We start from the raw sequence: 26,945 nt of genomic DNA, 5'->3' as shown, positions 1-26,945 counted from the left end.
GGTTAGCATATGTAAGTAACAGTGATTTTGGGGCATAGTTTACATATAAAAATGTCTGCTTTGGAATTTGGAGGCAGTAGTGCCTTGTTTTATGTACTAGTTCATGTTGAAGTGCATTTTCAGATGCTGTCAACAGTTGCCTTTATTATATGGTGGATGAGTATGTGGTTTGTATCTATTAGTTGTGGAACTGCATTTCTATTCATGTTGTCTATTTTATGAAACAGTCATACAATACAGAAGCATATAACTGGAAACATGTAAACATAAAGCTTGGTTTCCAAACAAGTACTATTCTTTAAAATGTATTTTATAATGCTGATGTCTTGAAAGTAGACATGAAAAAAGGACATGTAAGCAGGAGGTTCCATGCATTAAATACAAATATCAAGAAACCACGTTTATAAGGCAAATTAAAAAGTTAAGTAGTACTGTCATGGCAGCTTATGAAAGTTAAAACAAAGGACTGGAGGATGATCCATGAAAAATAAATACAGAGATGAAGGTACAGCTTAACTCAGTCACCTTATAAATTAAGAAAAACGGAGACAAGATTATCAGAGAAAGGCAACACTGAATTACATAAAACTGCACATAAAACAAGATAAGACTATACATCTTTCAGCAGGATCAGAGTACATTTAAAAGGGTAAGGTATTCTAAAAAATTACAGGTCGGGTCGGACAATAATATTAATTTAAGTATGACATAACTAAATGCGTTAGAACCAACATCACATATCTCAGATAACCAAATTATAAGTTAACATCATCACTGGATCTGGCAATGGCAATATACAAAAAAAAAAAATCAAAATAAAAACTGAAGGTGAGTCTGAGGTAGGAGAAAAGTTCCATGGAAATAAATGGAATGCCAGATCTACAATAAATGGGATACATTTACTGGCACATCTGAACAGCATACTTGTTTTTTGCAAAGTTCTGAATAAAAAAATGAAATCTTTCGGCTGCTGGAATACTGGAAAAACTGTCTGTCCTTCCAACATTTTACTAATGAAATGTCCTTTCTCTGCTGATAAATTCTGATACTTCATTTGGACTCAAAAGCAGTTGTATCATGGCTTTAAATTTACTTAGTTGTGAAGGTTTGACACCTTTTTCAGAACTCTCTGAATATCAGGCTCACTGTAACGTTATATTCCACATAAGAAGTCCCAAACAGTAAAGCCAACCAGTAATCAAGGAGCCTGAATCCTCACCACAGGCAACAGTGGGGAACATTCACTGACAGGATAACAGGTACAAACCATATTTCCAGAGGCAGCTCTTTGCATCAAGTGCAATTTCTGTTAAGAGCACATAGAGACCACAGTCAGTCCAGGGCTGGTTTCTCCCTCTTTCTCCAGACCCCCAATAAGACTCCCCACTAGCACAGCTATACAGTTGAGCTCTCAGCTGAGTGACAAAGCCAAGACCTCCAGCACCCTCTCTGTCCAACCAGTGCTTCATGTCCCTACCCAAGTAGCTGACACACACACTCTTTGAGGATTGATTTACACACACACATGTGCACACACACACACACACACACACACACACACACACACACACACACACACACACACACACACACACACACACACACACACACACCTGGGAAAGGCTGGAACAGGTTTTCTAGCTATGCCCCCTTATTTTCAGACTATAAGGTAGTTACCACAACCACCAGTCACTCCTTATCAGCTACTTTAGGGCCCTTAACAAAGGATGTCCAATTTTACTGTGTAATATTAATAATAATACAAATGGTAGTCTGACCAAGAGCAAGGCTGTTAGGAGTGGCCCACACTGTGTCACCAAATAAATATGCAAGTACTCTCAAAACGTAAATATTTCTACACAGATCAGCTACACTGAAAGGTTTAAATATATTTAATAATAAATAATATAAAAACAAGACAATACTAAATATATATTCACAGTGACATCAGAGTTCAAAATCACAGGAAATATTTAAAATAACATTGCAGTACCAGCTCACACAAATAATGAAAAATATGTAGATTAAGCTTCACTACATTCCTGACTATATCTAAGAGAATTACTATACCCTAGCAACTTACAGCAAGGCAGATGTGTAGATGGGTCTTCTTGTTGTCAGGTCCAAGATAGAATGCAGAATGCTCTGTCTCAATGAGAGACTTCTCAAAATAATATCTAAAATATTACTGCTGGGATAGCTTTCAGAATGACATTACTTCTTGTCATATGACGTCTAGCTCTCAGGTAAATCCCTACTGCTGAAGCTGGCAGTATAACATCTACCTGTAAAAATACTCACACAAGGGCTTTTGCTCACATCATTGGTAGATGCTAAAAATCATAAAACAATTGCATTCCTTCATGCTTCCAAAGTAGCAATTAGTTCACTCCAGAGACAATACAGAAAGCTTCCTAGTACAGACTTTGTGTTTCTAGCTGCATTGAAACATCTTTATGGCCTAGCCTATAAAGTAATTTAATTTCAGATATTTTTCTAAAGTTTGCTGGAGTCAACTTAACCTCCTGTATTTCAGTTTCAACTGTTAAAATATATACATTTAAACAGTTATAATAGTGCATGTACATTTCTGTTCTCTTCCACCAGGCCACACTGTGGATACATTTCAAACAAGCACTTTACAAATACCTTTTCAACACAAATATCTGTACAGAGCAGTTTGATATATACATGGCATGCAGTTCTAATAAATTTATAACACAAGCATCTTAAATAAATTAGTTTGATATTCACAAATGACATATAATTATTTACAAAATTCCAGCTAGTTGTGCTGGCTGTACTGACTTTTGTCACAGGGGATTATAGATATTAGTTTGTAAATCAAGATTTCACAGTGTGCATATTTTATGTATAAACACATGAATCTTTCACTTTGTTTATTACCTTTACAGCTTATAATAACTTCAACAGCTTGTCGAACATTGAATTGCTTTCATTCCATGGTATACCTGCAGTGATTCGGTTGCCTTAGTTATTAAGTTATCATTAGTACAGATGCTGAAAATAAGTTCACTTCTTAAAGGAAATGCAATATCACTGAAATCTTGACCTATCACCATTATCAAAGATATTGAAAAGATGTGCAATTAATACAAAAATATGATAGAAAATAAATACTAAATTCTTATAGCCAAGCTTACTCCACAATACTGTTTTCAGAAGGGCTTTTCATTACTGCTGAACCATCAGTTTGAAAGTCAGCAATGTTATTTTCCTTCAGAAGTTCAACTAAGGTAGATACAGTTGCACTGGGATCAAGAATTTTGACAAGAGGAATATTCACATTTGTTTCCTCATAAATCGAATTTTGCAGTGTCATAGCTAACATGGAGTCAATTCCAAATGCAGAAAGTGGGGCGTTTGTATTCAAATCCTCTGGTTGTACATTGCTGACTTTGCACAACAATGAGTTGATGTACTTTTCGGGTTTAATAGTTGAGGAAAAGTGTTTTTTTTCCTCATGTTGAATTTTATTTGCATTAATTTCTTCTCTCATCACTTTATATAACCTTTTCCTAAGTGCTACATTTTGTGAAAGAACATAATTATACATTTTTGTGAAGTTGAACTTGCATGCCACTTGTTGTGGATTATTTTGTACTAAACTGGCTTCAAGGCAATCATAGATCTCTGTAATCTCCATAACGTTCAAGCCTTTGGATTCTAGAAAAGCTTGAAAATTGCTTTTGTTAAATAACAGCCCTACATTTAGAGCACCCCAATTTATAGACTGTGCAGCAAGCCCACAGTGACGTCTATAGTGACAAAAAATATCAAGAAAAGAATTAGCAGCAGCATAGTTTGTTTGGGCTGAATTTCCAATAAAGGAGGTAATTGATGAAAAGCAAACAAAGTAGTCCAGCTGGAAGCCTTTAGTGGCATTGTGCAAATTCATCGCCCCTGCAACCTTAGGTAAGAACACCTTTTCAAACAGAGATCTGTTAAGAGTTGGAAGAAGTCCATCATGTAAAACAACAGCACTGTGAAACACACCTTTAACTGGTGACTTAGGGAATGTTTTACAAATTAAAGTGATTGCTTTTTCTACATCTGTTTGACATCCAACATCACACTTCAAACTAGCTACCCTGGTACCTTTATATTGGCTTTCAATGTTTGCTATCTCCTGTAATTTTTCAGCTGATGGAGAACTCCTGGACAAAATAATAATACAGCCACCTCCATGCTGGGCAATGAACTTCACAGTTTCAAACCCAAGACCTGAAAGCCCCCCTGTTACAATGTAAGCAGCATTAGACTGAAACAAGCACCACTCTGTTGTACATACTGGTATAACTGAAAGACTGTGTTTTGAGTCATTTTGCTTTAGTATTGCCATTGAAACAGAGTTACAATTAAAGTATGGCACTGGATTCACTGACCACATATGCCCATGGATTCCATTTCTTTGCTGAAAAACATTACTTGGCAAACTCAAGCTTTTCCCAATACCTGTTGACATAATCCATTTGTAAATGGATTGCTTTATATGCTTAAGGTATGGTTTCTGCAATACATGAATGACATGAAGAATGTGAATCTGAGCTTCACTTTTCTTTAGTAAATTTTGAGGAAACTTAATGTTTGTTTTGTTGCCACATACAAGAATTACATGCTTTACCATGTCACTGGAATATATATTATCCAAAACAGTGTCATCAAATGGTGGAAGAAGAATAACAGCAACACTACACACCGTGTTATCATGCAGAACATTGGAATTTGTTATTGAAGATGGCTGCCAGCCAGACTCTTTCGCCATCATTGTCAGCACTTTGATGAATGTACTGTCAGGCGTAGTGGAAACAATAGTTAAAATTTCACCATGATGTGCTTTTGGTAAACTCTTGTGTAACATTTCCCATCCTAAAATGAAATATGAAAGAGAAGGCGTATACCTGAGGCAAGGAAGTTTCCTGGTGTTGTAGCAAACAGCTTCAGGAACTTTAAGTCTGAAAGATGCAAGTTCTGGATAGCAGCATGCAATGTGATCCCCAACTTTTAATCCTTTAACACTGCTCCCAACTTTGGTAACTGTACCACTGAAATCTAAGGCAAGAAGTTTGTGTTTTTCCACTACATTTTCATTCCAGTACAATGAATGGCCAAACTGCAGCTCAGAAATACTAATGGGAAAATAGTCTCCAGAGTGAATGCATATCTTGTCAACTTCAATTTCAACAAAGCCATTACAAAGTTCATTAGTCTCACATGTTACTGGTTCAGCACATAGGTCAACAATTTTGTAAGCATTGGCAGTTTTGATTATAAAATTATCTTTTTTAACTGAGTTAATTGAGCCAAAGTGGTTTGCTGATTTTTCTTTGTTGAACTTTGTGCGTGAGATTTCACTAGCATAAATCTTTCCTTGATTAATCATAATTTCTGGATATTTTTGTGCCTTGTAAGTAATAAGAACCTGTGCTAAAGCCTTTATATTCGCAGTGCTGTCAGATCCCAAATCAATTAATTGAAACATTAGCGCTGGAATTTCTGCTGTACAAGATCTAATCATTCCAATCAGTGCAAACCCCACATTAATGTGATCCACTATTCTGTCAGCTGTTCTGTAGGTAATAGTTCTAATGGAACATGTAGATTTTATCTCAGCTACCAACAGAACAAGCTGCCTGTAAATTTCACAAATACCAGACAGGTGTCGAACTAATCTATATGAGTCTAGATCATTATGTTTCTCGAGACCCCACATAAATACAATATCTTCACAGTTTTCAACACTTGCTAGGATGCCAGCATGTAGCAACAGTTTTTTAACACCTTCTTTCAGTACCATCTCTGGGTCCATGTATTTGACATACAAGGCATTTTTATCAAGATGTTTCATTAAGCTACTAGCAATACCATAATTATCAGCAAAAAGTAATATTCTATGTGACATCGCAGGAACATCAGATGCTGTTGACTGGAGAATTTCATTCCACTCATTGTGAAAAAAAAGTGTATCCACTGCTGAATGATTACTTTTCAGAAACATAAATCGGACGTGTTTAAGTTCCACCAAAATGTATCCATTTCTGTCAGCAAAACATCCACAGATTTCTACAGAATCTGAAGTGATTTTAGTTGCTCTCATGTACATTATCATTTCCTTTTGTAGAGGTTGAGACATGATGAGGCAGTCTATTCCTGATGGAAACCCTACTCTGGATATATGAATTTTTGATGTCACAACAGCCATCATTTGTAAAAAATAATCCAGTACAATAGGATGAATATGATACTCATGTAATTCATTTATGATCTTTTCAGGCACCCTAATGACTGCAATTGCTTCTTTCAGTTCATCACCAAAAAAAACATTTCTAAGTTGCCTGAAAACAGGTCCATAATGAAATCCAACTTTGGAAAGCTTATCATAGATTTCATCTCCTGTTATGAGTGTCCTACACCTTTGGAAGATAAGTTCTATTGCAATATTGCATTCTTCAGTAACATCATTATTACGCTGCTTGACCTGTCCCGTCGCATAAGCTGCAGCACCAGATGTTACACTAAATGTATCTGCCCCTTCCTGTGAATATAAGGTGATCTTAAGCTCATTTGAAGTTTGGTTAACTATACAGGGTCTAGAAAACCTAACTGTAACCTGGCACATCCTGAGAGGAATTTTTGGTTTTAGGCTTCTCATCACAGCAGCTATACCAAGCTCAACATGAAATGTCCCAGGAACAATACTAACACCATTATTCATGTGTTCATAAATGTATGGTGTTTTTGAATGAGATATCACACAAACAAATTCCTTATAGTCCTTGCTAGCACTTACAATAAGTGGATGGTGGGAATCTGTTACAACTGAGTGTCCTTGTTTTGGCAGTTTATCATCTACCAGTTGTTTAGTCCGGTCAAAGTAATACATTGGATAAGGAGCTGGTACATTTTCATAGCCTACCCATAAATGATGCCATGTAGGATTATAGCCTAATTCAAACAGTTGTCCTACAAGGGCAAGTATTGTTTCCTTATCCTTGTCTGGCAGACAAGACGGAAAAACTAAAGCATCTTTCCCTACAGTCTCTACTACATTTTTCTGCAAGACTCTCTTTGGTCCTATTTCAACAAACACTATATTCTTTTTTCCACGGATTGCAGATTTTATGGCTTGTTCAAAGGCTACTGGCTCCCTAACATTCTTGCTCCAATATGTGCCCGTTATGAAATCATTATCAGAAGCCTCCCTGCCACTCACTGTTGAAAATAATTCTGATTCTAACTTCCTTGGATGAAGATTTCCTATGTTTTGTTTCACCTGTGGCAAAATGCAGTCCATCATATGACTGTGATAGGCAGCTGGTGTATCTAGAATATGAAGAAATGGATTCTGTTTGCTAAAGCATCTAGCTAATTCTTGTTGAAAATGTTCTATTGCACCAGCATCTCCTGACACAGTGCAAGACAAAGGACTATTAAAAGCTGCAATTGACACATCCCAGTCATAAGAACTGATCATGTCAGATACATCTTTAACAGGAACATTGCCAACCACTAACATTTTCCCTCCTGTGACTTTTGACTGCAGTGCACTTCTATGGTACACAACATGGACAGCATCTTTAAGGTCTAATAATCCAGAACAGTGAGCAGCTGCTACCTCTCCAAGTGAATGTCCAATAACAGCCACAGGTTTAATTCCCCAATGTTTTAACAGAGACACGATTGCTACCTGGACAGCAAAGATAAGTGGTTGTCCAATACCTGGTTTAGAAAAATTATCACAACCATTTTCTAAAATGTCTAAAAGAGCAAATTGAGTATATTTTTGCATTTCATGTTGGATTTCCTTAACTTTGTCTCTAAATACAGGTTCATCTTTAATCAGATGTTTGCACATTCCTTTGTATGTGGCACCATTACCACAAAACAGAAATATGAGCTGTAAATCTCTTCTTCCTTGCACACTTTTAGAGGCAGATGCTGAATTAAGATTAAACTGTAAATTATTAAGGGAAGAAGCTACAAATGCTTTTCTATAGCTGTGATTTCTATGACTTCGTCTGCATGCTGAAGTGTATGTCAGATGCGCCAGTGTAGTGGAAGCTGATCTTTTAGTTATCCATTCAGCTGTTTTGTTCATCATTGTTTCAAGTGATTTCTTTGATGCAGCAGAAATTACAAATAGCTCATGGGACCTTTCCATAGTTTTGTGGACTAGCATTTGTTTGTACTGCTTTACCACTACATGAGCATTGGTGCCCCCAAATCCAAAGCTGTTCACAGAAGCCATTCTGCCAGATTTTGAGTCCTCCCATCTTTCTACACTAGTTGAAACCCTGAGATTTAGAGAACTAGCATTTATGTTGTCATTTTCTGTAGAATAGTGTAAGGAAGGGACAATTGTTTCATAGTGCATCATCAAAACCACTTTAATTAGGCCTGCCACTCCAGCTGCAGATTCAGTATGGCCAATGTTTCCTTTAACTGAACCCAATACAAGGGAAGGAAGTTGTGGTCTCCTAGTTCTCCCAAGAATGTTTCCAATGCTTCTTGCTTCTGTAGGATCTCCAATAGCTGTCCCCGTGCCATGAGCTTCAATATACTGTATCTGTGAGGAGTCAATGAAACCTGAATAAATTGCCTTCAGAAGTTCCTCCTGTTGTATTTGTGATGGTCTGGTAATTGGATTTACTGATCTGCCATCCTGATTAATTGCACTTTTTAGTACAACTCCCCATATCTTGTTGTGGTCTTCAATTGCCTGTGACAGAAATAAACAATGATTACAATCTTTCACACTTGATTGTCTCTTTGTGATACAAGGTAAAGAACTAGCTTTGTACAATGTTGCAGCTAAGCTATGTGTTTACTTGCACAGGTATGTGTATGCATACAGATCTTGCTCTCTGCTCTTTCAATATATTTTGCACTTTGTGTTATCTACTGTTTGCTTCTGCACATAAACATTTCTTTCCGAGAGTAACAACTGTTTTCTGTCACATATGTGCTTTTTCATGTATTTATATTTAAATATTTATGACCTTGAGGATGTACAGACAATTATGTCAAACTTTCTGTTGCGTACTTCTTGCTTAGAAATATAGCTTGAACACTTGGTGCCAACAAGGTTGAAAAAAAGCAGTTTAATACAGCAGGAAGACCTGGTAGTCCATCTAAAGAGAAGAGAAAATAGGAGCATCAAAGGTTCATAACAGGCCTTTGAGAACTACACTGCTGTGTTTATATACTGAAAGGATTCCTTTGAAAACCCAAGGATGCAATTAAAGGAATCTGCTCAGTTCTACCATACAGAATTTACTTGAAGAGACAGGCAAGAAGGTTTCATCAAGAAATGCCACCAGCTCAATACTATCTACTAGTACAAGCTGGATAGCAAGTCAGAAACCTGGATGTCTTGATACATCTGTACTTGTTGAAGTAATGTGGGGCCAAGCCAATATGAGGCTTCCAGGATGACCAGAGAAAAGATAAAATGTCCTTGTCTTATTTCCAAAATTGTGTAAAAAAAAAACTTCAAGAGTTTAAAGAATTCAAAAAAGATTAAGGTACAGGATTATCTTGACATAAAAAGAAGTTTAGGGTAGAGTATCTCTTTAAGAAGAGAGAGTTTAAGCTCCAACATTAAGGTCATTAAGCTTCACATACACCTTAGTTGCCATGCTAGCTGGCATTATGGATAAAATAACAACCATATTGAAGTTCCTGGTTATGAATGGGGCTATGTCAAGGTGACTACCCAAAGATTAAGTGAAGCTATGTGGGCTCCAAAACGAAAGAGGGGTCAAAATGTTGTGGAAAAAATGAAAATTTAGTAGAATTAATTATATAACTAGAAACTGCTAGTCAAGCTTCAAATGTCTCTCACACTTTGGAAAAAGAAAGAGTAGGATTCTGTAATAGGATGTCATCTATGAAAGGAGCAAGTTGCCTGAGCTTCTACCCACTTGTATGTCCAAAATGAACAGCTGCCATTTTACTGCTCAAGAAGCAGCAAACAGTTCTATTGCTAATACAAACAAGAGCAGAACAAGTAGGCAGCCTTGGTAATCCTTGCACAAGTTTATAAAAATAGATGAAATGCAGATGCTTATTTAATAGTAAATGAACTGTTCTAAGGTATTTGCAAGCTTCATTCAAGTTGTTGAGTAAGGTAGACCGGCCATGAATGTACATACAAATACATACATATTCATACATGAAATACATGGGGCCACTTCACCCTATTAACTGCTTTTTCCGTACTGACTGCTAATGAGAATGTGGGTGGTAATTTCGGTGACTTACCTCAGTCCATTGTGCTGCTCTAAATACTTTACCCCAGGCAGTGTCTCCCTTAACAGAGCCAGCTGGGTCAGGGTGAATATGAATAGTTGGAAAAGAATTTTTGTCAAAAGAAAAATATACTTTAAAAATGATCAAAACACAGTAGGTTCAGGTTAAGGCACTTTAATCTTGCAGCAAGGAGACAAAAACGTGCTAATACAGAGTTTGTCTAACCTAAAACAGGAAATACTTTCATTTGCATACATTCTTAAACAGGTTATGTCCTACCAAGCTGACGTAACAGATTACCACCTTTTTCATCATCATCTGATGACCATCTTTCCCATGAATTTCTGCTGATTTATCAATTTTTATGTGAAACTTCCTGAGGAAAACAACATGGCCTTGCTTACTCCCAGTTAGATACATGTTATGTTACCACTCAAGGTACTATGGCTGATTCAAGCACAATGCTAGCAGTTCATTTCTCTAATAATCCTTTGTCTACTTTATCTCTAAGTTACTGCAGCTGCACATGTTCCCATCCTCCAAACAGAGCTGATTGTCTAAAATCATTACATTTTCAGAATATAGTATTGTTCATTCATTCGTTCCTGACCTAGCAGATAAGCACCTGCTTCTCAAGTACATTTCCAAAAGGCATAAACATGAATATTGCTGTGCTAGCAGTTACTAGGTCAGAGGGCAACTTGCAAGTTTCAGAAAGCATACTGCAGTCTTCAAAAAGCATCTTTTTCAGTCTCATATGAAACTCAATTTATATAAAATACAGTGCATGAAAAATAGAATGAAAAGCGTATTAAAATACTTGGTTATTAATTGGCATTAAGCATACACACATTAATACATATTTTTCTAACATTTCCCTCCTGTTAATACTTTTTAATTCTATTTTCAAAAAAAGAATAAACAGTTGGCTTCTTTTCCTAACCTCTTCCACTCAAGATTTGCAGTTAAGAAAGTCATTCAGTTTAAACTTTTATGAAAGTGTTTCACATTCTAGCAGCTCTTCAAATTCAGTACTTTGATACATAGTCTCAGATACTGATATATGATACTGATATATCTATGAATTCTTTGATTAATTTCTTCATGCAGAGGATTCCACAACAAACACAAACTCCTATTAGGAGTAATCCTACCCCAATGGTAATCAGTATATTCATACAGATAGAACCCCATCCCCCAAATACACTCTGAAAAAAGTCTGTCAGAGGGTTTGGGCCTGGCTTGGTCATGGCCGACACTTGCTGAATAACCTCGAGATGATCGTTAATTTCATGCTGATAGTCAGGAATAAACGCACAGCATTCTTCTTTGGTTAAAGCACACGTCCCACCCCTCACCACTAGGGTGAAGTCAAGAGCCATTTGGTTTTGGGGTACTACAGTTCTCATGGCATTCAGTTCATCAGTTATCGGTTCAAGAGCAGAAAAAATCGCATTACTCATTACTTCGAGAAGTTTTGACAGTTTTCGCAGCTTCCATATCGATTTAACTGCACCATATGCAGGTAATATACCTGCCCAGGATATGACAGCATCACTCAAGTCCATGTGTGCAAGTTTGGTTCCCACATCACGATGGTCTTTCCAGCCTGCTTCGATTCGTCCCACTAGATTTTCAGGTTTCATAACAGTCTTTTTGGTCACATCTCGGGTATTTCGAATACTTCCCTGAGGCAAAACTGCAGTGTGTCGGATGGCCGGGACCAGATACCCCAAAAAACAACTGCCAGACCAATTCTCAGGTAACCATTTATATGCCTTTTTACCGCACACAAAATAACAGTCCTCTACTTTAGTTGTTACTTTGTTACGAAATGACTGCCCTGCATGAAACATTTTCCTATCTATTACAGATAACTGTTTAAAAAGTACAGGATTACGTTGTACCTGATAAAGAGTCTTATGCATAGATTTCAAAAATGAGTCATAATCTGTACTACAAGATCCACTCAAATCGTTTGGTTTTCTATAACGTTTATACTGTACTGTAACATTACACTTACTCCATCCCACTTGGATGGTGTCATTTTTGTAAAAACATACAATTCTTTTTTGTGTCACAGGCAAATGCAGTGCTACTTTATCATGTGCTTTAATAGCAACTGTGTCAAAAAACAGATTTTCCCAGGTAGGGGGATAGCAGTCATCAATAAACCCCCGTATGCTGTTGGTATGGCCGTACAGACCCAGCAGTTCGAAACATTAAAAGTCTCAGCGTACACACGTGTAATTGCCCGATAAGTGTTAAAGTTCGGATGCCAGTTTATGTTTGGTTCATAACTTCTAATCAGTTCAACTTTTGTGGCAGGAAAAAGGAGTGGCCACAACAAAAAGAACAGTGTGATTAGCATAGCTATTAAAATGATCATACAAGTTTTCTGAGGTTGCTCAATGTCTCTATTCACTCTGTACCTGGCCATTATGTTCTCTTTGTACAACAGTAACAAAGTTTTTGTCCAATTCAAAGTTCTTAACCAGTTTACAGTGTGTCAAATGAATCCAGGAAACTCACTCTGCGATCTTGACTGCAGTGGGTGTTGACAGTAGTACCTGGTACGGTCCCTTCCCACTTCGGAGAACTCCAATTCTTTTGCTTCATGATCTTCACCCAGACCCAGGTGCCTGGGGCTACTGGTGCTTCCAATTTCGGTTGTTCTTTATCTGAAACAGAATTTAACTGCAAAAGGTTGTTATTCAAAAATCGTCTCATATACCCTGCAAGTGAACTGTCAGCCTCTTGCTCCGCAGACATGAGAGGTTTCCACTGAGGTGTATAATATGCCCTCCCAAACAAAGTTTCAAAAGGAGTTAATCCCTTTGCATTTGGAACAGTTCTCATGCTCAACAGTGCTAAAGGCAAACAGTGCACCCAGTTCTTCTGTGTCTCGGTCATCAATTTCCTAAGCTTGTTCTTCAACACCCCATTGTGTCTCTCTACTAACCCTGCAGATTGGGGGTGGTAAGCGCAGTGATTTTTCAACGATATCCCAAAATAACGACTAAGTTGCTGTACTGTTTGGTTCATGAAATGTGTACCGTTATCACTATAAATCTTTTCTGGTATGCCAAATCTGGGTATAATTTCTTTAACAAGGACCTTTGCAACAGTAGCTGCATCTGGATTTTTAGTCGGAAAAGCTTCTACCCATTTGGAAAACATATCTATAATGATAAGACAATACTTTTTATTCTCGCATTTATTCAGTTCTATGAAATCCATACAAATAGTATGAAACGGATATGGTGGTGTACGGAAACTCCCTAGCTTAGGCTTCAATGCCCCTTGTGCGTGATGCTTGTTACAAACATGGCATGCTACACAGAAATTTTTTGTGTAATTTGTAAATCCATAGGTTGTAATCATTCGATTCACTAACTGTACCATCCTCCCTGTTGAGACATGGGGCAGGATTCAGGAAGGCTTACACGGAGTTCAAGAGTAGTGTAAGCCTTCGTGTAAGCCTCCCGATCCAGGAACAGCCCAAACCTCCGTGTAAGAGACTAGCTAAAACGTCTCTTACACGGACTGGGCGTGGAAACCCTCAATACCTCATTTGCAGCTCAAAGATATGCAAATGAGGTATTTGAGCGATCCAGGAAGGCCAAACCAGTCCGTGTAACGGACGTTTTAGCTGCAGAAATGTACTCAGCTGACAACTGAGTACATTTTTGCAAAATCCACAATGGAGCCATGTCAGCTCCAAATAAAGGTTGCATATGTGTAATTTAGCATGCCAATGGCCAAATACGTGGCCATTGGCATAAAAAAGTGATGCAAAATTATCAGTTTTTTTTTTTCGGGGGATTTTGATGTTTAACTGCAGCGCACACCCGCGCAAATGGGGTGCGCTGCTTAAAAATGAAAACCGAAGCTTATAAGCCCACAATCGTGGGTTTTATGTAGTACATGGAATGACAATGCAGGGACCAGCAGACCAAAAACAACATGGCCACCGTGTAGTGGTTGCCAAGGGGGGGAATCTCAGTGTAAGAGATGTAACTAAGCATTACTAGGCAATCCTATGTAAATGAGGGTTACAATACTGAATCACACTTCCACATAGCTAATGAGCACTGTCTGAGTAGTGTAAGACTTACAGAAGGGGGAGGAATAGAGTAAGAGGTAGGTGACATCACAAGGGGGAATGACTGACAGAAATGCATCACATTGGAGGGCAGTGTAACGTGACAGATGACAGACAGACATCAGGGAGAGAGGTGTGTCCCAACAGAACACTAGGAAAGTCAAGAAATAGAGGGTGTACACTATCCCTACACTCAAAGTTTCTTGATACACATGCATGCGCACGTGTGCGTGCGTGTAAGGCAGGCTCACCAGGTGTGAGCATGTTGCAAACCGTTTAAAATGGTTTGCACGGGCGTGCACGTGTGTAAGGCAATGTAAGCATCAGGAAGCCTGTTGCCTGATGTATAAGGCTGTGTGAGCACATTTTAACATGAATCAGCCAAGTCTAAACCATGTAAGTATGTGTGCGCGCGTATAAGCCACTGTGAGCGTGCTTATGCTGGTGTGCACACTGCTCCCCCTGAGGAAACAGAGAGGAAAAAGGAAACAACCAGATTACTAGGAAGCTGTCAGGGAATACTGCTGGAGTTAATTGGTGATAACAATTAGAAGCAGGCAAATGCACAGGCAGACTAGAAGCCCAACCTAGCACTTAAAACACTTCAAACAGCAGTGCAGGGTGTTTCTCTTAAGAGATACTGCAAGAAAGGAGTAAGCTATCAGAATTGAAAACTGAAAAAGCTGAACTCAGAGCAGAAATGCTAGGGGCTGCCATAGCTGTTATAATCAGACATAGGCGAATTGCTGAGGGTGGTGACAATGCAGATGCTGACAGACAACCCAGAGTGAGGAGAAGGAGAAGAGTATACAGGCCCAGGGTCACCTACCATGGGTTACATGAGCTGGAGATAGTACAGCGCTACAGAGTGGACAGAGACCTTCTGCAGCAAATTGTTGAGCTGTGCAGGCCATGCCTCACACACAGAACCAACAGAGGGGAACCCATCCCAGTGGAAACCAAGGTATGTGTTGGCCTAAGAATACTAGCAACAGGTACCTTCCAGAGACCAACTGGTGATATGATGGGGATATCACAGGCATCAGCCTCCAGGGTACTGCACCAGTTCCTGGATGCCATGTCAGCACATGTCAGTGATCATGTATATTTCCCAAATGCCCGTGAGGTTGTGGCCAGCAATATGCGTCTCTTCCAGCAAATAGTGGGATACCCTGAGGTACTGGGTGCAATAGACTGAACGCACATACGCATCAAAGCACCAGCCGGTGAGCAGGGTAGAGCCTACATTAACCGCAAGGGATTCCCCTCCATCAACTGCCAGGTCGTGTGTGATGCCCAGGGCATAATAATGAATGTGTGTGCTGGCTGCCCTGGGAGCTACCAAGATTCCCACATCTGACATCTGACGCAGCTGTACCAATCATTTGCCAGTGGGGACTTCCCACACGGACACCTAGTGGGGGATGCAGGTTATGCACTTGAGCCGTGGCTGATGACACCCATCAGAAACACACACACACCTGAACAGGAACGCCATAATGAGGCACACGCACAAACAGGTAATGTCATAGAGCGTGTGTTTTGGCTGCTCAAGTCATGGTTCCGGTGTCTGGACACATCTGGTGGAGCCTTGCAGTACACACCAACTACATGTACCCCAATGATCATGATATGTGCTATGCTACATAATATGATCCTGAGGAAACAGCTGCAACAGGACCAGCATAGGGCCAGGCCAAACATCCCCCCACCATTGCCAAGGCCAGCACAGGCAGAGGGTGACTCGGAGGAGGTACAACCTGACCTTGCCACAGTAGGCAGAAGGAGGCGTGCCCAGTATGCCCTGGCCTTGGCAAAGAGGCAACGCATAGCACATACACTGGCTCAGTAGGAACACTGGGACTGATACCCCCTCCGACTCACTCAAATAATAACATGGATGCCTACATTGACATGACCTGCTCACACACATGTACAGGGACAGTGATATGTGCATCCGACAGAGGCAGCCCTGCAGCACCACCTGAGGCATGAATGCCATGTGTTAAGTAATGTAACACCATGTACCATATGCACACCTGAGGACCCTGACTAACATCCACCCTCACCAATCATGAACCACAAAATGACGATGGGATGATCAAGTGCAATAACTGGCTGAAGTAATGCAGCTAGTCAAAAGGGAGCCAATCTGTTTCAGGCTGGGAAGACATGTGTAGCATGACATGATGCACCACCTGCTAGGGGTGGTGTGCACCTAGCAGTCCATGCCCCATGGATACTGGCAAAGGCCGTCAGTACCCACAGCATGCCCTGAATATGTAACTCTCAAAACACAAACCCACCTTCATAGGTACCCCAAGGGGTAGGAACCTAGATGTAATGCTACCCAATGCCAGAAGTCTAAACAGCAAGATGCGTGCAGTGTTAACGCACACAGTATGGAGGATGTAGATATCAGTGCTGTAATAGAAAACTGGGTCAAAGCTCACATCAGCACCCTAACACTACCAGATCACACCTCATACAGTGCTGTACCGCTGCAAAACATGGAACAAGCTACAAAACGAGGGTGACTAGCAATAAATGTCATGGATAACCACACCCCCATGTTGGTACCACAACAAGACGCAGCATGGATTAGCCATGGTCAAATGCCAATGGCTAAAACTGCCTACCAGTATATAGCCTGCTGCAGACCACTGTCCTAATAGCAGGAACTGCACCAGGCCTATGTTGGAATACATGAAGATATCAAGCCCCCCAAACCACATTATATTTCTTGACTGAAAATACCTAGACATACACCATAGTTTCATAGTTTACTACTAGGCTATCTGCCCTAGCGCATTTATAAGCCTAGCCATAGTGATGTGGCTATTGCCACCCCTTATAGTGGTAATAAGTGTACAGAATAGATTCCGAATATTGTGCCTCTGACTTAGTAGTGACACATTGATGACCCCTTTACTTAATAGAATTAATTGACTGTGCCTCTGTCTAGTAGTGACACAGGGAGGACCCCTGGGGTAAACCTATGATCTCACATCCACTTGTCCAGATTTCTCTTGAAGAGAGTCAGTGAGGGGCTCTGTCTAACATGAACTGGGATTCTGTTCTAGAGTGTGGGAAGCCTCTGAGTTATGAATCTGTCCCTCCAGCATGTCCTATTCATGTTTGTGCTGAGGTTCAAATCTTTAGCTCTCATGGTTCTGGTGGATTTTGATTGTTTGCGGTGGAGCATGTCCATCAAATCCTGATTGGACATGGCCTTGTATGTCAGGCATAGGTCACCTGTAAGTAGGCGGTATGCTACTGAATAGAGCTGGAGTTTCTTTAGTCTGGAAGCATATGACATATGTTGTAGACCCTTGATCCTCTTGGTGAGGTACTTTTGGGGTCTCTCCAGCTGTTGCAAGTGCTGGGTGAGGTACATACCAAATGGGGCTTTGTATTCAATCATGGGCCTGATAAGGGAGGAGTATAGGGGTACAATGACCTCCTTTGATCTGGATGGAAAACCCTTCATGATAAGGTGGGCAAGATAGAAAGTCTTTCTAACCACTTTGGCAACATGGGTGTCAAACGAGAGGTCACTATCTACTTGGGTCCCCAGGTCTCTGATTTCTTTTTCTGTGCTCAGTGGGTTGCTGTCTATGTGTTAATTTGTGGGTACTTTGTTCCTCCCAAAGGGGATGACTACACATCAGTTGCATTCAGTTTCAGGCCATGATTCCGGCACCAGCTATCTGTTTCTGTGAGGGCATTCTGTCGGATGTGTGTGTCGGCTGATGTATTCACTATGGTGCCTAGTTTGCAGTCATCTGCAAACTTTGTCAGCCACAACCCTCCTATGTTTGCTTTCACATCTGAAAAGTAAATGCCAAATAAGAGGTGTCCCAGGATAGATCCTTGTGGGACACACTTGTGACTGGCTTTGAATCTGACAAGGCACCTGAAATGTTGACTTTATGGGTTCTGTTTTTTAGCCATTTTGCAACCTATCATGTGACATATGGATTTATATTTCAGCTGTTGAGCTTGTCTATGACACCTGAGTGGGGTATTGTGTCAAAGGCCTTAGCCAAGTGCAGGTAGGCTGTGTGGACTGCTTAGCCCTCATCAATGGCCCTACTGACAGTTTCAAAATAGTCAACTAGGTTCAAAAGGCAGGATCTGCCCTTTACAAAGCTGAACTGGGTGGGATCAAGAGTCTGTAGGTCACCAATGTCTCTGTTTATGAGCTCCATAATAATTCTTTCCATAGCTTTGCAGACAAGGCTGGTTAAGCTTATGGGGCGGTAGTTCCCAGGGTCTGTGGAGGCACCTCCTTTGTGGAGTAGGACCACTGTTGCTGTACGCCAGTGTTCAGGTACATATTCTGTAGCAAGGCTAAGGTTAAATAGCATTTTTATATACGGGTTTAGCTCCTCTTGGAGTTCACATAGCACACAACTGGGGATACCATGAGGTCCCATTGATGCTGTGTGTTTTTATTTGCTGAGGGCGGCTCTCACCTGGACATCTGAGATGACAGTGAGGTTACATTCAGCTGTGATAACTATCTTCTTTTGGGGGTGAGGGAGGGGAGAAAATTGCACTGAACCTGTCTGCCAGAATGTTGGCAATATCTGTGGGTTCAGTGAAATTTTTGTCATTGTGTACCAACTCGGAGCATATCTGAGGGTTCCCACCCAGGTTTCTGACATAACTGAAGAAGGCATTGTGGTTATCTTTATTGTCTTTGGCGATTTTTGTCTCAAAGTTGCCCTTGGATGTCGTTATGAGAGAATGTAGCTTTTTACTAGTGCTGATCACAGCTGCCTTCCCTTTAGGAGATTTATCTCTGTCTTGCATTAGTTTCCTTCTTTTGTTATACAGTTTGTTTATGGCTGGGGTCCACCAGACAGGCCACTTTCCCTTGGTGGAGAGGGTCTTGGTTTTATTTGGGATTGCATGGTCCATGCTTTCTTGGAGATGTCCATAGAAAGCGTTTGTGAAGGAGTCAGCATTGTGTGTTGTGGTTTCCACTGGCCCAGTGGGCTTAAAGGATACCATCTCAGTCTGAAGAAGTGTGAAGTCAGCTTTTGAGAAGTTTGTCACTATACTCTTTGTATTATACTAGCACCGACACAGTTGGAGAAAAGTTCCCAGAATCCATAAAACAAAATGGACATGGAAAATGTAACACTTCCATAAGAGGGGTAAGCATACTGGATGTGATAATCAGCAATATGTGTACTGGATGGCAAGATGAGAAGTGTATCCCTCACTGGTAAGACCAGACCATAGAGTAATCACACTGTAATTACACATCCCGACCCCAGTCCCTGGCCAGAATACCACAGTGAAACACATGTATAAAGCATAGCTTGCACCCCTACAAACCGATGTGGAATCCATGAAAGGCCCTGTGCAAGTTCAGAATATGGGACACACCGCAGAACATGTTATACAGGCATTCCATGAACACAGCCAAGAGTGCTTGGAGTCTGCAATCACAAATAACAACAAGACACAATGCCATACACCCAGGCGTCTGGCATGCTCGACTCCAGCAATTACCAAACCATTGAAGAGAATGAGGAAGCTACCACATGATAGATCAAACATAAAAAGGGAACTAATAAGTGATCACTAGTATGGCAATAAAATATTTCCACACATACAATCCACTAAGGCCAGGCAAAACAAGTAGAATCTGTGAATCCAGAGGCAATGTGACACCTGTCCCAAGTACACACACAACAACAACTCACCCCAATAAATACAAATATATGTGATAGATGCAAACAGGTAGCCAAACCGGAGCCTGAGCACCCCCAACTCAGTACTGTCAAAACTAGTCAGGAGGAGAAGGTAACCACATACACCACAAAAAGCAACAAAAAAAAGAGAACGCTGTAAAACCAGCCACGAACAACTAGCAGCAAACAGTCCGGAAAGCAGTCACCACCTTGGAGCAAAAGTGTAGATGAAACAGCTCACAATAAGGTACCAAATCCTCAAATAATTAATTTATTAATGCAGCAAATATGAATACACATTTTCGTCAATAAAATGACTTCATCAGACAAAGTTCAGACAAAAAAAGGCACGTATATATACTCCCATCATGGAAGCTAATTAGATAATTAATGCAATTAGTTGCTCTCATTTAAAGCCACAACATTCCTACCATGAAAAAATGGAAAATAAAAAATATATAATATATATATATATATATATATATATGTTTCAGGGTATACAAGCAAGACCAGACCATAGAGTAATCACACTGTAATTACGGATTCACTTCAGAAGATCGAATTTCCAAAATCTCAAACTGCAAATAACCGAAACCAAAAGCTCGAGTTTCGGAAACTCAAACTTCTGAAGGGAAACCATAAAAAAAAAAAAAAAAACCCACAAACTTCACTGTGCCCCCACACCCCCCCTACTTAAATATACCAACTCCAAGATCGCGCTACAGTGGGGAGATGGGAAATCTCCCATCTTGCGCTGTATGGAAGCGCCAAAACGGAGATTTCTCACTTCCTGCAAACACCAAAACAAATAAAACATTACACACAAGGTACAACAATACTTGCCTCTGTGTGCACGTAATGTATTAAAAGTAAAGTCTTATTTCTAAACACTACACATTCGATTTACTAAAATCTCGATCATATGGTCTCGACCATATGAAATTCGAGATTTCAGTAATTCGATTATGTGAAGTGTTCCCAACTTCCCGACCCCAGTCCCTGGGCCAGAATACCACAGTGAAACATATGTATAAAGCATAGCTTGCACCCCTACAAACCAATGTGGAATCCATGAAAGGCCCTGTGCAAGTTCAGAATATGAGACACACCGCAGAACATGTTATACAGGCATTCCATGAACACAGCCAAGAGTGCTTGGAGTCTGCAATCACAAATAACAACAAGACACAATGCCATACACCCAGGCGTCTGGCATGCTGGACTCCAGCAATTACTAAACCATTGAAGAGAATGAGGAAGCTACCACATGATAATTCAAACATAAAAAGGGAAGTAATCAGTGATCACTAGTATGGCAATAAAATATGTCCACACATACAATCCACTAAGGCCAGGCAAAACAAGTAGAATCTGTGAATCCAGAGGCAATGTGACACCTGTCCCAAGTACACACACAACAACAACTCACCCCAATAAATACAAATATATGTGATAGATGCAACCAGGTAGCCAAACCGGAGCCTGAGCACCCGCAACTCAGTACTGTCAAAACTAGTCAGGAGGAGAAGGTAACCACATACACCACAAACCCAGTCCCACATAGACCTACAACAACTGTAAACCAAACACATAAACACAGAAAAACATTCCCAGAGGCCCTAATTATAAACACACAACACCAACACAAGCCTCCAAAGCAGACACCCAATAAAACAACCTCCAGACATAGCACATGTAACACATAGTACACAAAGCTGGTGTGCCAAACAGTCACAGGACAGAATGAGAAACAACATGCCTGATACAGTTGTAATAGGTGACTCCATAGTGAGACACGCTGCTGTTCCGTACACCAGAATGACAAAGGGAAAGGGTACATTAAGCTGCCTGTAGGCTGCTACAATACACCACATAACACAAGTATGCAGGTCACCCCAAAGCAAGTACAAATATGGTGCAGTCATAGTCCATGCTGCTGTGAATGACCTGAGATGTACCTCCACGGACTACATGAAAAGAGACATAGATGAGCTGTCCTGTCCAATTATGTATTTCAGGCTGGTATGACACTGACCATTTGCAGCATCCTACCCTCACCATGAATGATGCCACAGTACAAACACAGAATGATCAGCTTTAACAAGTGGCACAATTACTGGTGTCATTCCAAGGGGATCCAATGTCTGTCTGCTTGGGATGTCATGCTTGACAAGCCACACTGCTGTTCCAGGGATGGCTTGCACCTGTTACCCATGGGCGTCTGGATATTGCCTAAGGCTTTTGCAACCTACATAGATCCTTCTGTAGGCAAGTCTGAAAAGACTAACCCACCACCCTAGAAAACATAACTGGAAAGAAACAGAAGGGTAATGCTGATCAATGCCAGACGTGTAAACCTCAATATGCATGCTCCTGAGGACCTCCCCAGTATGGAGAACATCGATGTTTGTCCAGTGATAGAAACCTGCTGCAAGCCTCCTGACAGCACACCAGCACTACCAGGTAATACCACATATCATGTGTTATGGCCCCAAAACCTGGAACAAAACATAAAAGGAGGGTGAGTATCCATATTCAGCACAGATACCCATACGTCCAGTTAACTGACAATGCTTACGTCATTGCAGTCCACCCATGTGCAACTAACCATAGGCAAGACTGCTGTACAGTCTGTAGCATGCTACAGACCACACTCTCACACACAGGAACCCCACCCAGCTGTCCTGAAGACAGTGGACAGTATGAATGTACCACCAAATACAAAACAAGGTACACACAAATTACCACATAGGTGGTAAACCATTATGTATGGAAGGAGTAATCAGGGACCTAGTGACACAAGTGGACAGTAACCTGTTATGTGACAGTCACATTGCCAATTTGGCTAGGAAGACTGTCTATATTGGACACTGTATCATGAAAGGATTCACATCTACGTCAACAGAGGTCATTGTGCCCCTATACTGTTCTCTTATCAGACCCATAATATAGTACAATGCCTCATTTGGGATGTACATTACCTGGCACCTGCAGCTGTTAGAAAGACCTCAAAGGTACCTCACCAAGAGTTAGAAAGGGTCTCAAATATATGTCATATGCTGCCTGGCTGTAGACACCACAGCTGAATGCAGTCACATACTGCCTACACAGAGGCATTGTATGTCTGTTGTACAAGTCCATGTCCAACACAGAAGTAATGGACATGCTCCACCCCAGAAAACTCAAAGCCATCAGAGCTGTGTGAGTGAGAGATGTCAACCTCAACACATAATGAAATAGGATGTGCTGGAGGGACAGATACATAACCCAGAGGCTCTCCACACCCTGGAACAGAATACCACTACATGTTAGGCAGAGCCCCTCACTGACACTCTTCAACAGGAATCTTGCAAAATGGATGGATAATTGTAGATGTACACTGGGGGTCTTTACTGTGTCATGTCCAGACAGAGGCACAGCTAAGTAAATCATAAATGGCCATAATATTCACATAGCAAGGGGTGGCAAAAGCCACACACACTCTGGCTAGGCTTACAAATGCCCTAGGGTGGATAGCCTAGTATGAACCTATGAACCTATGATGATACAAATTGTACAGGACACTAAGGATAATCCCAAGGCTGCTGCAACTGATGGTAGGAAGCGTGTTGTGAATTCACAGATATGCTCTGGATCACACAAATATTATAAACAACATACCAAACACACACACATATTGCCAACATATATCCTGACAGGTGCAGTGTAACCCCCCCCCCATAATGCAAAATATCTTTCCCAGCAGACTGCTGCCTCCCTGACATTATGTCAGCCTTACCACAGGATATGTACCCAAAGAGCAGTGTACAACACTGGTCGTTCTCAACAAAGGTGTCGCCTGAATGGATACTAAAAACAACCACCACAGAATACTGAGAAGCTTGGTCTGCACAGCTATGGAAAGGATCAGCATGTACCGCAGACATAAAGATATTGGGGATCTACTGACACCGGACCCTACCCAATGTGGCTTTCTTAAGTGCAGACCCTGCCCCTAAACATGTTTGACTCAGTTGAAACAGTCATTAAGGTCACTGATGAGGGCAATGTGGTCCACACAGCGTAGCTGGACCTTGCAAAGCCTTCCATACAATACCCTACGTGTTCAATATAGATATGCTCACCAGCTTAAATATACACCCCTATGTCACTAGAGGGGTTGCAAACCAGACCAAGGACAGAACTGACATGGTCAGACATGCTGCAGCCATGTCAGACTACAAACCAGATATAACAGGCATCCCACAAAGCTTGGTCCTGGGACCTTCCTCGTCTGGTATATATGCCCCATAGGTACAGGCCAACATGTAAGGACTGTGCCTGAACATGTTTGCGGAGGACTACAAACTGTCCAACATATCTGACACTCCAGCTGACACAAGCATCCCACAAAAGGGCCACATAGAAACAGACAACTGGTGCCATAGCCATGTCAGCAAGTTAAATGGTGAAAACTGTATAGTCAACCCCTGTGGATATACAGTAAGTGACCAACAATTACCACATAGGTGTTAACCCATTACATACTTAACATGTAATGAGAGACCTGGGGACACAAGGTGATAGATATCCTGCATTGGACAAACATGTGGCTGTAGTGTTAACAGAAACAATCCATATACCAACCTAATCATGAAGGTTATGAGATCTAGATAAGGGGAGGTCATTGCGGCTCTGCAGTTATCCTTCATCAGTGTTACAATTGACTACAACAGCCCCTGTGGGGTGTACCTCAGCAGACACCTCCATCAACTGTAAAGTCCACAACAGTACCTCACCAGGAGTATCAAAGAGCTTGAACAGATGTAATGTGTTGCCTGATTAAACAGACTGCAATTCCACACACTGCCATGCTGGCCACCCAGAGGCAAGCTGTGCCTGATGTATAAAGCCATGTCCAAGATGGAATCAATGAACATGCTGCACCTTGTACAATCTGAATGGCAGTGAGCTATGCACATGAGGGACCTGAACCCCAGCACTGACATACATAGGACAAGCTGTACTGCATTATCCATAACACAGAAGCCACCCCCACGCATGAGTAAACTACCAGTACAGGTTATCCATAGAGTCACTCATTGATTCTCCTCAAGAGGAATCTTAATGAGTGGATGGGAGATGGTAGGTTTACTCTGGGTATCACTGTTATGTCACGGGTAGATGGAGGCACAGTATACTGGCCATGACATATGTCATGGCAAACTCCACTTACAATGTGTGTTGAAGGACAAACACACTCTCTGACTAGCATTAGAAATGGCCTAGGGCACATCGGTAGTGTTTGCCAATGTACACCTATGTTGTGGAATACACTACTGATGTTGGACGAGGCTGTTGTAAGTAGTTAATACCTGAACATAATGCAACATGGTCAGATGTGCACAACTGGACCCTAACCAGGCTGTTCTGTTCACTATGGAAATGTAAAGCAGTGATAGGACTAAAGCCCAGGATACTGTCCACCACAGTGAAAGTACTGAACCACTACACTATACAGTACTACAGTGTTAGGTCAGTATGAACGGATGTTGACAACTGTATGCAAAGTATCCCATGCAAACCCTGCAGGCACAGTATAATCCCTGTTGTGTTCACACAAAAAGCAGTTGGACAGTAACTACACAACATGACACACAACACACAACCATAAACAGGAGATATTTGTTGAAGTTCACACTCATCCACAAATGTGATGGGCTGCAGAGTTCAATATATGGAAAGCTCACACTGGGCATGTTCACACACTTTGATAAATGAGACATCTTTCATACAGCATGCCATGGGAAAGCTGAACTGGGCATGCTCACACACTTAGTCCAAATATCAGTTTAGCATTTGGCCACACATATCTGGTATATGTACGTGTTATTCCAGGAACCAACAACATTATAGCAATCTGCCCAGTGCTCACACTTAAATGACTACAGAGACATACATGATATAGTGGATTCCCCCCATATGCAAACATCTTCCACAGATACACAAGTTGTTCATACAAACAGGAAATTCCATGGCAATAAAGACCTGCAAACACTGCTATCAGCACCAAATAATGTGCATCTGACAGTTAAACATATGGGTGCAGAGGTCAACACTAGGCTGTTTGCCCTAGGGAATGACAGCTTATCCAGAGTGTGTGTGTGGGGGTGATTGGGGTTGGTCTGTGTGCAGGTCTGTGTGAGTGAAATGTCCCTTTTAGCAACTGGGAAAACACACTACAGGATGCACTTTCCCCTTTCTAAACACTGATGATGTCAGCACCCTACAAGTATATCAGGAGAAAAGAAATCTTCCAGTAATTCGAATAGCATGCTCTGCTTATGTGTCTGTCTCAAGTATGATAACATAGTTAGGTAGGGGCTTTAATCCAGCGAATGGCAAGTGTGTGTGAAGGGGGGTTAGTGTAAGTGTCCATGAAAGAAACATCCTTTTTGGCAACTGGGAAAACACACTACAGAATGCTCATTCCCCTTTCTAAACACTGATGATGTCAGCACCCTACAAGTATATCAGGAGAAAAGAAATCTCCCAGTAATCCGGATAGCATGCTCTGCTAATGCATCTGTCTCTAGTATTATAATATAGTTAGGTAGGGGTTTGAATCCTACAAAGGGCAAGTGTGTGTGAAGGAGGAGTTAGTGTGTGTAAGTGTCTATGAAAGAAACATCTTTTTTGGCAACTGGGAAAACACACTACAGGATGCTCATTCCCCTTTCTAAACACTGATGATGTCAGCACACTACAAGTATATCAGGAGAAAAGAAAACACACTACAGGATGGTCATTCCCCTTTCTAAACACTGATGATGTCAGCACCCTACAAGTATATCAGGAGAAAAGAAATCTCCCAGTAATAT

General features: G+C 40.9%; 1 protein-coding gene across 1 annotated transcript in view; it reads right to left on the bottom strand.

Annotated features, from left to right (window-relative positions):
• Positions 1 to 2,850: 2,850 nt before the first annotated feature.
• Positions 2,851 to 26,945, bottom strand: part of LOC122801201 (highly reducing polyketide synthase cm3B-like) — a 249,758-nt gene continuing 225,663 nt past the window's right edge. The window contains exon 4 of the mRNA XM_044070758.1: positions 2,851 to 8,740. Within this exon, the coding sequence (XP_043926693.1) occupies positions 3,161 to 8,740 (5,580 nt within the window). The 3' untranslated portion in view covers positions 2,851 to 3,160. The remainder of the gene's footprint in view (positions 8,741 to 26,945) is intronic.

Source organism: Protopterus annectens, chromosome 4.part1, assembly GCF_019279795.1.
Source record: "Protopterus annectens isolate FY-2018-M chromosome 4.part1, PAN1.0, whole genome shotgun sequence".
Classification (NCBI taxonomy): domain Eukaryota; kingdom Metazoa; phylum Chordata; order Ceratodontiformes; family Protopteridae; genus Protopterus; species Protopterus annectens.
Note: the sequence above shows the minus strand (reverse complement) of the source record. Positions and strands in the feature narration are given on the sequence as shown.